General features: G+C 43.1%; 3 protein-coding genes across 3 annotated transcripts; 2 read left to right on the top strand and 1 right to left on the bottom strand.

The window, feature by feature from the left end:
* The first annotated feature begins 148 nt into the window (after positions 1-148).
* Positions 149-6,851, top strand: fgl1 (fibrinogen-like 1). The gene is made up of 11 exons (XM_052057563.1): positions 149-373; positions 1,093-1,152; positions 1,459-1,578; positions 1,689-1,791; positions 1,871-2,488; positions 2,651-2,810; positions 2,878-3,046; positions 3,929-4,026; positions 5,279-5,367; positions 5,523-5,710; positions 5,904-6,851. Exons 5-11 carry the CDS (start codon positions 2,417-2,419, stop codon positions 6,100-6,102), a joined length of 975 nt encoding a protein of 324 aa, XP_051913523.1. The 5' UTR covers positions 149-373; positions 1,093-1,152; positions 1,459-1,578; positions 1,689-1,791; positions 1,871-2,416; the 3' UTR covers positions 6,103-6,851.
* A 2,533-nt stretch (positions 6,852-9,384) lies between these two features.
* LOC127603689 (N-acetyllactosaminide beta-1,3-N-acetylglucosaminyltransferase 2-like) lies at positions 9,385-10,994 on the top strand. Its single transcript, XM_052070626.1, has one exon. The coding sequence runs from the start codon at positions 9,385-9,387 to the stop codon at positions 10,855-10,857; it is 1,473 nt and encodes a 490-aa protein (XP_051926586.1). The 3' UTR covers positions 10,858-10,994.
* A 40-nt stretch (positions 10,995-11,034) lies between these two features.
* Positions 11,035-13,009, bottom strand: eif1ad (eukaryotic translation initiation factor 1A domain containing). The gene is made up of 5 exons (XM_052072894.1): positions 12,824-13,009; positions 12,111-12,222; positions 11,592-11,700; positions 11,383-11,491; positions 11,035-11,290 (listed from the first exon to the last, which is right to left on the bottom strand). Exons 2-5 carry the CDS (start codon positions 12,195-12,197, stop codon positions 11,089-11,091), a joined length of 507 nt encoding a protein of 168 aa, XP_051928854.1. The 5' UTR covers positions 12,198-12,222; positions 12,824-13,009; the 3' UTR covers positions 11,035-11,088.
* Between the last annotated feature and the right edge of the window lie 848 nt (positions 13,010-13,857).

Genomic DNA, 13,857 nt, shown 5'->3' with positions numbered 1-13,857 from the left:
GTGAGTGACTTGCGGAGCTAGACTTGGTTTGCCCTCTGATATTTATATATTTAGATTAAGTTTCACTTTTAATACTGACTCAGACATGTTTATTAAATCAAGTATCACCGGTATGTCAAGTTGAACCACTATTTTAAATATGTAAATTAAGCAACAGTGTCCAACCCATCGCTGAAAATATCAAACTTACGGCCCTGTAGCCTCACGATATTTCTTTCTGAGATTCAGGATATGGTCACTGCTAGCTCTGTAGCTGTGTCAGCCAGTGACTCTTCATGACCAAAGTCCATTTTAACATTTCTGGAAGGCTCCAGGAAGTGACTGTGACATTGTCCTCTCAAAAGGAACATTGTGCGTGTGGAGGGGGGAAATGGTAAGTTCTTACTCTGTTGTTTTCTCTTGAATTCAGAGCCAGTGTCCACTCATTTCATCAACTTATCTTGATCGTCTAAGTGTTGCTGATGTTTTTAAATATTCCCTTAAACCTCTAAGGTGCTAGTGTGATGAATGATTGTGATAATTGGAGAGAGATTATTTTTTCTCACCTGAGCGTGCATGCACTGTGCACTTTGAGTGCTTCTCTTTTCATGGTCTCAGTTTATGTGTGCTTAGTTATTTATATACCCTGTAGTACTTCATTTATGAGACATAATTTATGCCCTAGCAGCCCTAATCAACAGCACCGGAATTTACCCAAACGATTGTTTTTGCAAGTGTATGGAAAAAAAAATTACATACTACGGGTACCGGTAATTAATATTAAAGTCAAAGATCGGTTTCATGTAAACTTCTGTATAAATGATACGTAATTCATTGTTGGTTATGATGGTAAATAAAAAATAAACCTTACCTATCCATTTTCATGGAGTATGAATTTAATTCATCCAAGTTAACAATATGAATATTATTGTTGGGGGGGGGGTTGTTTTTTTTTAAACTACAGCCATCAAGAAAGCATACAAACAATTGGCTCGCATTCGAAATGCGGAACATTTCATCGAGCTCTCGTACTGGATGTCATTATTCAGCATTTTGCATGCAGTGAGAAGTATTCTGACTGGTTGGTTCATGTGCTTGTTTCTGTTTTCACAGATGGAGCTTGCGGTTGTGCTTATTGCAGCCAGTGTGGTACCAGTGTCTGCAGCTGAACAGGTAAAACTTGTTCACAAGTCGTTAAAAAAAAAAAATCCAATCTTGCTCCCCAGAAAAGCGAAGGAGTAAAGCAATCAATCGAGTGAGTGAGTGAGTGAGTGACTTTCTGCCACCAAATTGTCACTCCACCAGGAGTATCACTGCATATCTATATTTGCACTCATACGCACTGTCTGTGAAAAAAAGAGCCTCAAAAGTTAAATCAAACGCACCCTGAATTTTTTTGGGCATTCCATTATTTGAAATACTTTCTGTGTGGTGTGGTGTGTTCATTTCTTTATTTTTTATTTTTAATGTTTCTCGCAGCCCAGCCTCATCGAAAGTCTCTTCTTGGCTACGCATCAGCGCCCCTGGCTCTGGGGTGTCTATGTTTTCACCGTTGGACTTCCCATTATTCTTTTCATCAGCTTCATGTGGCCTGACGTGGTGCAATGAGCTATTTTTTTTCATACTCCTCTCTCTCTACATGATCCCGTTCGAACATGATTCGATCTGGGCTGGGTAAGACGTCTAACTCCATGCCTGTTTGAATTTAGAGGTTTGGCCCCCCTGACCAACAATATTACTACAAAAAGTTTGACGACGAACAACCAGATGACCCGGAGAACCACAAAGAGAAACAACCAATGCACAGCAGTGGTAATTCTATTTCAAGTGTAGTGGTTCTTTCCGAAGCTGAATAATGCATGCAAAATGACCAGCTCTTCTTTTGCCTAAGGCGAAGACAGACCATTGGCAAGAAGAAGAGACACTCATGGTTGCCAGAGAGACTGTCACTAAGAAATGAAGATTCAACAGATCCAAGAAGCCCTCCAGTGGTCTTGAACGCCCCCTCCCAAAAATGTGACGAAAGAGGCCAAAGTGTCAGAAAACAGAAAGTGGAAGAACTCTTTTTATTTCGCTCTTTTCCAAATACTCTCATTAAATGCAAAAGGAATGAAGAAATATGATCAAAACAACTGATTTTGTGTCTTCTTCTTGAACTCCATTCCGTTAAACAGCAACAACATGTCTGAAATGGTTATGGAATTGATGAGTGAGCATCTGTTCTTAATATTTCCTGCATGCTTTGAAGGTTTTATCACTGCAGATAATCGGGCATTTTCGTCATTGTCTTGGCCCTGCCTGGCTATGTTATGTTCCCAGTGTTGGGGGAAAAAGTAGAAAAAAGAAAACAAAACCTTGAAAGCACCACTGAAGGCAGAGAAGAGCTCTGCTCACTCTTCTTTTGTATGTGTTTCATTTCTGACAAACTCTGAAGAGGATGCAGGCCGCACAGCTCCACTGGCATGCCGTTCGTCTGACGATCTTCATAATTTGCTTTCATTCACTTGGTGTAAGTCTCGCTATGTATGTTTTACTTACTTACTTTAATTTGTTTCACTCTGAGCAGCTTTCTCTGTCTGATGTGTTCTTAATGTCTTTTGTGAAATTGTCTGGTGAACGTAGTTGCCTTACATCAGTGACATAAGAATCGGTGTCTTGTACGCGTATGCAGGCATCAGACCAGTGTGATGAGGAACTGACAAGGCTGAGGGAACAAGAGAAGCTTCTGAAAAGTCAGCTCCAAAAACAAGACCTCCTCCTACGCAGACTACGATTGTTTAACCAAGCCGACCATGAGGCAAATAGCACAGTCAACCGAACGCAGCGCGAAGGTCAGGACGCAAAGCGACACTCAAAGGGTCCGTCATCCGTTTCATCCAAGTTGATGTTACGTTGCAGTGTTACCAGACTGCTCCTATCTCCACACTTCTGGCTCGAAAGCTAGTGGTTACTACAACATCCAACCGCATGGCTCTGTTGCTCCCGTCAGAGTCTACTGTGACATGACTGAAGGAGGTGGTTGGACTGTGATACAAAAAAGAATCAGTGGAGCAGAAAATTTTAACAGGTGAGCCTCATTTGATGAAATGAATACAAATTCCTCTTCACAAATAATAAGGAATGTCTATCTATCTAGGTCGGGCGTCGGCAACACGCGGCTCTTGAGCCGCATGTGGCTCTTTAGCGTCCCCCCAGTGGCTCCCTCGAGGTTTTTCAAAAATGTTTGAAAATGCAAAAAGATGGGAAAGATATTTTTTGTTTTAAAATTGTTTCTGTCAGAGGACAAACATGACACAAACATTAACGTTTTCCGATGCAGTAAACATGTGTCGAATAAATATTAAATGTCAACATTTCGTCAACGAATATTTGCATCATAGCCTGCGACAAATGTTTCTATTAGCAGGGCGGGATGTCAGTCAGGGGGCAGTTGCAAAAACAAAACGAAAAAAAACAGCTGCGCTTTCATGTACAAATCACCGCGGGTGCTACGGCTACGGATGGGAATGTGGGCGACCAAGAGAAGCATTTTTAAACGGTACACGTGAGCTACGATAGCACGCTGCAAAAGTGCGTCCCATGCCTCGTTCATCTTAGTGGCCGTTTTAGCTATTGCTCATTACGGCATGCGTATGTAAGTGTTTGCGGATGCGCGCGCGTGCGGTAACGGGTCGATCGTGGGAGATTGGTTGTTCGAAAAGTAGATCTTCTCTCAAAAAAGGTTGAGCAACCCTCCCTATGAATGTTTAATCATGAATGCTCATTGTGTATTTGTAGCCAACGTAGTCATGTTGATAGCAGGCTAATATAGCTCATATAGATGCATACAACATGTGTTGCCTTCATTATAAGGCTTTTTATTTTTTGCAGCTCCAGACATAATTGTTTTTTGTTTATTTTGGTCCAATATGACTCTTTCAACGTTTCATGTTGCTGACCCCTGATCTAGGTCATGGGTGGAATACAAGGATGGTTTTGGAAACATGGTTGCAGACCTCGGGGAGTTTTGGCTTGGGAATGATATTCTGCATTCTATCACTGCACAAGGTGAGTTTACTTTGACGCCTGCAGTTTTTATCAAGGACTTTTTAGTACATTAGTTGGTATTGTTTTTCTTTTTTTCATATTTGTTGTGAGAGCTACCAAAATACCTATGCCACTTTCTGGTGCCCCTTTATTTATGTCAGAGCATTGTTGCTTTCCTGAAATGAATTGAGATTCCATTAACCCATTCTTGATTGCAAAAAAAAACACTGTATGGAATAAAAACACATTATTAACAAATGCATTTTTTAAAAATACAATTAATTATTCTATGTTGAGACACACAGTGGTCGACAGGTTAGCATGTCGGCCTCACAGTGCTGAGGTCGTGGGTTCAATCCCAGCTCCGGCCTCCCTGTGTGGAGTTTGCATGTTCTCCCCAGGCCTGCGTGGGTTTTCTCCGGGTACTCTGGTTTCCTCCCACATTCCATAAACATGCATGGCAGGTTAATGGAACATTCCAAATTGTCCCAAGGTGTAATTGTGAGCACGGATGGTTGTTTGTTCACGTGTGCCCTGCGATTGGGTGGTAACCAGTTCAAAGTGAACCTCGCCTACTGCCCAAAGACCGCTGGGATTGGCTCCAGCACACCCCGTGACCCTTGTGGGGATAAAGCGGATCGGAAAATGGATGGATGGATATGTCGGGACAAGCCGGAGGTTTCATGTATTCAATTCGTCCGCTGCGCACACCAATTAAGACGTTTAATTCGTCATGTTGGTGATGCAATGCTTCCTCCATGACGATGTTGAGGAATTTAGCCTTACGATAAGTACTATTGGTACCAGTCTCTCACCTGAACATCTGTTAAAACTCTTAAAACAAAGGATGTAGTGTGACGATTAGATCTTCTTCTCCTCTTGAGTGATTAACAGCCCCCTAGTGGGTTCTTTTGCCTCTCTTCCACATCTCCTCCACAAGTGAAATACAAACAATACTTTCCAGTTATCCACCATTTTGCTTCAGAATCTCGGCTGCTTAAGAACAGGTTGTCATGTGCCTCAGCACAACACAGTGGCGCTACCAACTGTTGTCATGGTAACAAAAGCAGTCCTTTGTATCTGCTTCCTCTGCTGTTGAGATTATCTAAGACATTTTGAAAAAAATGCACATTTTGGCGGACTTATTTCTCATAGTATTGTGAAAGAGAACGTGCTATTTTCAAAGTGGTGAATAAACGAAAGGTTTCCACGTGACAGCGACAAAATACAACACCTGTATGCCTAACATTCTTTGTTCGACAATTTGTTCAAGGCAATTACACACTAAGGATTCATCTGAAAGACTTTGAGGGGAACCAACGCCATGCCGAGTACAAGAATTTCAAAGTTGCAGATGAAAAGGTATAAGTAGCACATGATTACTCATATCTGTGATGCCATCCTTTTCATGTCTCTCGTTATGTCTCTGGGTTCAAATGTCTACCGTGTACTAACATCCTCTTGGCCATGTCGAGCATAAATGTAGTCAACCCATTTTTGTTTCTGGTCCTTTGCAGGATCACTACAGACTCACTTTTGGCGCCTACACTGGCACAGCAGGAGACGCTTTGTCTGGCAGTTACCAGGCCGGTGTGTCGGACTGGGCCAGTCACCAGGGCATCCGCTTCAGCACCTTTGACAAGGACAATGACAACTACCAAGGCAATTGTGCACAGGAAGATAAAGGAGGATGGTGGTTCAACAAGTATGCGCTTGCCCCATATAGTACTAGTATTTTGAAATGAGATCAATAGGGTCTTTCATTTTTGGAACTATTTGAAGGGGATTGTTTTTGGACATTGTTGTTTTGAAGTACATGCAACTCGATGCTTTGGTTTCTCGTCACATTTGAAATGAGATCCCTTTTTTTCTCTTTTTATTATTCTGTTTTTCCCAAGGTGCCACTCAGCACATCTGAATGGCAGGTACTATCCCGGTGGATACTATAGTGGACTGACAGATGACGGCATGGTTTGGTACACATGGAGAGGATGGTGGTATTCCCTGAAAAGCAGCATCATGAAACTAAGGCCTGACGACTTCAAAATTGACCCTTTGGATGACCCCAATGTTGTTCGCAGAGATCCTCCATCTTAAGTCGAAGGTGTCTTGAAATGCAGGCTGAACGCGGTGCCATGAAAAACGTGCACGATATAGAGGGAAACAACGGCTATCAATAATTACTCTATTATTAAAATAGTTGTCAATTAATTAATTGTTGATTAATCAATTCATTTTAACACTACTGCTCCACCATTTACAGTCAAGTAAGCTTGAAGGCTTATTACACAGGACACTGATGTTATTCATTAGCCTTTCAATGGCGTTTTCCTTTATTTGTAAGCGTTAAACTAAGGGGACTTTCCTAAGGCAAAGCTATGTGGTTGTTTTGAACATAGGATGAGTAATTCTCATGGTGTGACGTTTATTTTGACAGTACTATTCAATACAATACATGCTGATTTATATAGCGCTTTCACAACAGCTGCATCTGTAACAAAGCGCTTAACAGTTAAACGTCAACTGCGAGTTGCATGTCACAGCATCAAGCCACTCTTTTCAAAAATTGTTCATTCTGAACTGCTGCTTTGTTTGAAGTGAGGAGCCTACTTACCGCACTCGTATCTTTAAAAAAACAAATTGAATATTTGTAGGCACCTCTGCATTTGCCTTTACAGTTCATATTTTGAATGGCATAGCAATTTTCATAAAGTAGCAAACGAAAAAGAATAATTTCTATTGCATTTATGTTGGTCATTCTCTTCAAACAAAGCTAACCAACAAGTCTGTTCTGTTCTGTATGCATGATGCATTAATGTTGAAGTAATAAAACATATGACCGCTGACTTTTGTCTTAGACTGTTTTTCGATCATCTCAAGTTGTCACGTCCCGGGGTTGCCAGCAGGGGGGCGGGCTTTCTGCCCGCCGTTGACACACCTGTCACCCATTTGGCAGTAATTGCTCAGCCTTTATTTGGACGCTCTGGCAGTCTACTCACTGCCGGAGAATTCCACGCCGTGCCACAATTTCTCTCGCACTATTTCTACTTGCATTTGATTCGTTGCCTCTTAGCCTTGTGGCTGTTATTACGCGTCGTTGTTCCTCTTGCGAATGAAATTTATATTCATTGTCTAATATGACCCTCCTTGCTATCTTTTTCCGCAAGCGTTTTCTGTTGTCCTTTTATTTGATCCCTGGTCCCTATTTTGACCAGCGCTTTTTGTTATTCTCCCTGTCGGGTTATTTTGTGTTTCGTATTATAGACTCCTTTTGTTCTTTGACAAACACCTTTCTGTGTCTGCTGTTTCGGGGAACCTCTTCCTTATTTTGTTGTGCACGGAGCGATCATTCTATCGCTTCGGGCACAACGTGACACAAGTTCTCTTTGGTGGACATATTATTTGTTGACAAATGGTGTGGAGTTGGGTACTTTCACTTTCCAAAAATTCGTATGTGAGGATAAGTCAAGACATTGTATGTACAAAAGTGCAACTGTGAGTGATAATCTGATTGACTAATCCAGGAAGTATTCTGCCTCTTGCCCAATGTCTGCTGCTCTTATGAGTATAACAGAAAATGGATGGATGACTACTTTGTCGGCCAGCTGTGTCCCTTGCTACTGGTTCTTACCTCAGCACCGCTTAAAGTGGAACAGGGAGGGAATTGACCGCCTGTGGGACTAAACCAGGGGTCGGCAACTCAAAATGTTGAAAGAGCCATATTGGACCAAAACAACGAAAACCAAATATGTCTGGCATCCCGCCCTGCTAATAGAAACGTGCGTCGCCGGCTATGACGCAAATCTTCGTTGACTAAAATGTTGAAATGTAATATTTCATCCATTCATCTTCCGAACCGCTTTATCCTCGCAAGGGTTGCGGGGGGCGCTGGAGCCTATCCCAGCTGACTTCGGGCAGTAGGCGAGGGACACCCTGATTCGGTTGCCAGCCAATCGCAGGGCACACAATTTAGAGCGTCCAATCAGCCTGCCATGCATGTTTTTGGAATGTGGGAGGAAACCGGAGTACCCGGAGAAAACCCACGCAGAACATGCAAACTCCACACAGGGAGGCCGGAACTGGAATTGAACCCGGTACCTCTGCACTGTGAAGTCGATGTGCTAACCACTTGACAAGCGGGCCACCGAAATGTAATATTTATTTGACACATTTTTACAGCATTGGAAAATGTTAAGACTGCTTGTCCTCTGACAAAATTCATATTCAAACAAAAAATATATTTTCACTCTCCCATCTTTTTCCATTTTCAAACATTTTTAAAAGGCTCCAGGGAGCCACTAGGGGGTGCTAACAAGCCGCATGCGGCTCCGGAGCCGCGGGTTGCCGACACCTGGACTAAACTGTTCTTGAGCCTGTTGGTTCTAGCACAGAGATATCGCAGTCTCCTCCCTGACGGCAGCAGGTCGAAGAGGCCATGACATGGGTGGCTGGGGTCATCTGCAATCCGGATGGCTTTGCGGGTCAGACGAGAGGTGATAGAGAGAGAACATGATACTTATTCAGGGGATCTTCCCTGCTGCAACTCAAAAGTACCATAAAACACTCTCCTGAAACTCCCCAAGAACATCGCAATTCCTGTCAAACCTGACGGCAGCTTGAGGCAGATTTAACCAATAATATACATAGATCAGGAGACTTTTGTCGAAAGATTTGCACACTTTAACAGCTGCTAGACTGGTTCTGCGGGGAAGGAGGTGGAATGTTTCAAATGTTTGCTGTAAAATATTGCAATGGAGAAACCGGTCTTTAAAGAGAAGAATTGTTTTTGTTTTTAATATCAAATCCATCAAGTGGATGTGCCCTGCACATGGCAGTGGCACTTCCTTTTTACCAAGTTTCTCACTTGTGCAAATCATTCTGCCGGCACCTTCATTTGAATCTGATGAGGCAACAGGTCTTTCCCCTCTGAGTGGGCGGACACATTTTGCAGCCTCTATATTTACCTCTCCAGAGAAACTTTGGTTTCAGTTGATCTCTCCCCTAAAACTGGAAGGATGTCATCTGAACTCATTACTGAAATATAATTGCAATTGGAGTCATCACTATAGCACAGCAAACTAATTGGCTGTGCTCATCAGATGTGTTTCAGTCAAGGAAGAAGTCTTGGGGCCAAAAAAAAGGTGAGCAGAATAAACTGAATTTTGAATTTATCTATGATCTCAAAGGATCTGTTAAATCTTTTATTTTTTTTCCTAAAATGCCAACGTTAGTACCTGCCCGACTACAATAACCTTATTAATGCTAGGAGAAAAAAATATAGAGATAAGGTTACGTAACATTTCTGACAGGAGCCAACTCATCTCGATTGCAAGCGATACACTGTCCAAACTAAAACATTGTGTGCGCATTTGCAGTTGAATGGCGCGCTGCCACCGTCGCTGGCGTAGGGCCTTGATCTGCGTGTGCGGCCCGTGCATCTGCCTCGTCCTGCTGTTCCTTTCCCTGGGCATCATGGTGTGTTCAAACATGAATAATGCGGCATCGCAGGCAGCCTCACATTCAATGCATTCTCCACAAAGTGATCACTTTGTGGCCTATCGGAGATTTAAAGATATGGACTTGACCTCAATTCCGAAAACTTTCTGGAAGCTCCACGAAGAGGCTTTGTGGAACCAACTCCAGTTGGCCATTGACCGTCACCTCAACCCCATCCTGAATCCGCAAAACGCTCATCGGAGGTTCAAGAGTAGGGCCTCTTATGATTCCCTTCTGAGGCGAAGCTTCTCGCAGGTTACTGACTTGGATCCCACGAGGAGAAAACTTGAGCAGCTACCACAGCAGATGCGAGACTTTGTGAGCCACATGAAACGGAGAAACTACCCGGTCCTCATCCAGTCTCCAAATGCAACCTGTGGAGCAGGAGCGGTCAATGAGAAGGAACCGCCGCTGCTCCTCCTCTCCGTTAAGTCGACCCAGATGAACTTTCAGAACCGTCAGGCCATCCGGCAGACCTGGGGCCGGGTGGGCTGGGTGGCCACACACAGAATGAACGGCGGTCTAAGACAGCAAGTCGGGGGATATATCCGCCGGGTGTTCCTAATAGGCAAAGAGTACACCCGAGATTCTGCATGGAATGTATCGGAATTGTTGCAGATGGAGGATCAACAATATGGCGATATTCTGCAGTGGGACTTTGAAGACACTTTTTTCAACCTCACCTTGAAGGACGTTCTCTTCTGGAAGTGGTTCGCCCACCACTGCGGCCAGATTCGCTTTGTATTTAAGGGAGACGACGACGTTTTCGTCAACACGCCAAACTTGATCAACTACCTCCACGACCAGCTAGAGAAGCCACACGCAGATCGCACCATGAATGAATTCATGGTCGGCGATGTCATCGCCGCAGCTTTTCCCAATCGAGTTCACCAGTCCAAGTACTTTGTGCCAGACAGCTTTTACGAGGGACTTTATCCCACCTACGCAGGCGGTGGAGGAGTGGTGTATTCAGGCCAGCTTGCTAAACGTCTTCATAAAATCTCTGGAAGAGTCCACCTCTTCCCTATCGATGATGTATTCGTTGGGATGTGCATGACTCGGCTTAACGCGCACCCCATCCACCACCCGGGCTTCCTCACATTTGACTTCCGTGGCGATGAAGAGAAGGAGCCATGTGCATACCACACAATCCTATTGGTTCATAAACGAAATCCGACGCAGCTAATTGAACTGTGGGATGAATTGTCGAAGACACGCAGCCAGTGTTTGTATGGTCCACTGAGGATTTCCGACAAGAACATTTCAACTTCTTCTCTTCTTGCACTCGACGGTAATAATGTTGATACCAAAACTGGGTCAAAATATAAAGTTTATAAGCATGAAAAAAAAAACTGAAAATACAACAGATGATTTGTCATTGTCAGTTACACGTAAAAAAAAAAAAGGTTTCATGAGATTCAAATGTGGGCGCTCCTGCACCGCCAATTACATGCAAGAATGAGTTCAGCCATTAAAGCATCCAGCAGCTGTGATGTGAAGCTTGTAAGGAAAGAAGGAACCAATGGATCACAGAAAAAAAAATAAAGCTGGGGAATTTTCCCAACACCAGTCTCAGTCCTTTTGCTCTCACTTTGTGTCCTCTTCACTCTGAGCATCACTGTCCTCATCATCTTCACTCTCACTGTACTGGTAAGTACAGCGGTTGGTGTTCACAAACAAATCATCCTCGTTGTCGCTCGCGCTGGCCTCCTCCTGGTCTTCCTCCTCGGTGTTGTTTTCCATCTCTTTCTGTTGGCCGGGTTTGTTTTCTATCACAAAGCCTTTGGGCCTGCACGGAGACAATTGTGACAATATTACAAAGCCACGCTGAGGCGAAAAGAAACACCAGTGAGGGAGTGTTGAGGTTGACTTGCCACATACCAGAGGTGATGTTCTTGCAGGTACACGATATGATCTTTGTAAAGAATTGAGCTGATTTCTGCTTTAACCTTCTCTCCCTCCTCAATAGGATCCACTATCACATAGTCACCTTCATGTGAAGAAACATACAAATGACAACTCTTTCTTTTTACCACTTGGAATGTGCCAGATGTTGCGGAGGACCACTAACTGCGTGTCGTCAAACTCACCTCTCTTGATCCAAATGTTCTTGCGGAACTTTGTGGGCATGCTCACCAGGAACGTCTCGCCCTCAGCTGTGACAGTTTCATGGAGGTTGTTACCGCGGCTACCAGTCACCTGCAAGAGACAGAGAGGGGTGGGAGGCATTTGAGGCAGAAAATGACTTCCTGTCTATTATGTTAACATTGATGCATGGGCCAATATCAGAATCTGACAGTATGACAAGTCATGATAAATAAAAATATTGTGGGTTCTCAGTTTATTGCAATTGCAGCTCTAAAATTATTTATATTTATAATTAAAAGTTTGAAATGTTTGAGGGGAAAAAAAATCGGTTTTTTTAACATTGAACATGTGTTGTCGGTACATTAGCCAATGTAAAAACGAATGAAAATGGAATACAACTGTAAAAGTACCGGTATTTATTTCTCAGAAAACTTGTCGCTGCACCACTACTTCGTGAAGTAAGAGCAGTCAGAGCAGAAATGAAATTTTGTTAACTTAGCCACTGAACACATCTTGCAAACCTTAACAATCTGCTGGTTTTCCCCTGGCACAACGAAGTCTCCAAGAACCTCCTTGACGACGTGCTTGCGTTTCGTGGCCTGTGACATGATCAGTGTTCACTTTCCGAGCCAGCTGAGTGAAAGAAAAACAAAACAAACAAGAAACGCTAAACACTTCATTGTGTAGGTATGTAAAAAAAATGAAGAAGCGACGTGAATTTTCCTTCTAAATGTGAGGTCTTTTTTTAATCGGGTTTCATTGATCGTTGTAAAAAAGAAATAAATACATGCGCGCTCACTTTAAATTACTGTCTTATATTTCCAAGGCATCAATTTCCACCCACAACAATCACTTGAGCGGATGTGAAGCTATCTAAAGTCAAGCCTAGAGATTATTTCATATTTGAATGGGAAAGGTGGGATTCTATCAACCACGAAAGGAAACTGACCGGGTACATTCATTAGTTAAATACGCACAACAACAACACAGACAGCAGTTACACATTTCAATAGTTAAATCAATCTTGGAATTGCTGTAAACGTCAAAGTATGCCTCATAAATAAGTAAACATCTCAGGATGTATGAATGATAAGATCACTGAAAAGAATAGTGTGGATAACATAAATTAAATTGTCAGTAATCATTATGTTGTCAAATTTAGATTATTACAGTAAATAAGATATTAGTCTTCTCAATGAGTTTGGCCGAGTTGGCGATAAAGTTGTAAAAGTACCTTGATATAATGAGTGTTTTTTCAGTAGCGAATGTCTTCGCGAATCTTGACAGGGTCCAAATGTAACTTTAAAAAAATCTAAACTGTTGTAGTGACAGTTAAATTGAACCACATGCGTTTCTTTCACCGGTCCGCTTCACTTCCGGGACAAAACACTAGACGGTCTTCTTCTTCCTCCTTTTCTTATTCGTCGTCGTGTCGTCATCGTGGTGGTAGTCTTCTTCGTTTTATGATGGTTTGCGCTCAACGATAAAGGTACATTACTGACACCTACCACGTTGGAGTTTGGACCGCACTTCTAATTTTGTGCGCATGTATTTTAAATGAGATAATAATTTTAGGCGACTTTTTCATTTTGCTCCTGTGGTATATGGTGTTTGCTGCTTCGCTGGTCTTCAAAAAAACACTCGGTGATCGGTGGCTGTTTCCCGACGAATGAGCACTTCAGGGACCACGGCTGATTGGGAAAAGATTTTATTCTACCGATGTCAGAGTGGAATCGATTCGGGCTCCTGTGAGTCTCCGATTTTATCAGGCCGCCCCGAAGAAACACATTCATGAGATTATATAGAGACAATATGATAATGAGAGGCGGGGAGGTACGCCTCCAATGCAAATCCCGAAACAAAGAAAGTAACATGTCATCTGTCCCGGTGTGGCCGGAGGAAGCCAGGAGCGGTGAGGTGAGACCAGATCACCACTACCCCCCATTTGGTGCGATGGCAGGAACAAAGATACCGGAGATAACAGCTCCTCTAAAACATGTCCCGCGGAGGGGGGCCCCAGAAGTGGTGGGGGCCGAGGGCACTTGAGAGCCTTCAGGGACTTTTATGAGTAAGTGGAGGCAATAAAAACCCTTGGGGGGCTGTTAATTAACCAAAGGGAAATTAGGGCCCAGACATCACAACACACTCTTTGTTCCAAGTACAAGCAGATGTTCAGGACAGAGACTAGTGTCAATGGTTCTCACAGCAAGATGAAATTCATCAACAATGTTCTACTACTACTTCTAGCGGAATAATTCCTTAACAGTG

Source organism: Hippocampus zosterae, chromosome 1 (genome assembly GCF_025434085.1).
Source record: "Hippocampus zosterae strain Florida chromosome 1, ASM2543408v3, whole genome shotgun sequence".
Taxonomy (NCBI): domain Eukaryota; kingdom Metazoa; phylum Chordata; class Actinopteri; order Syngnathiformes; family Syngnathidae; genus Hippocampus; species Hippocampus zosterae.
This window is presented reverse-complemented; position numbering and strand designations above follow the sequence as displayed.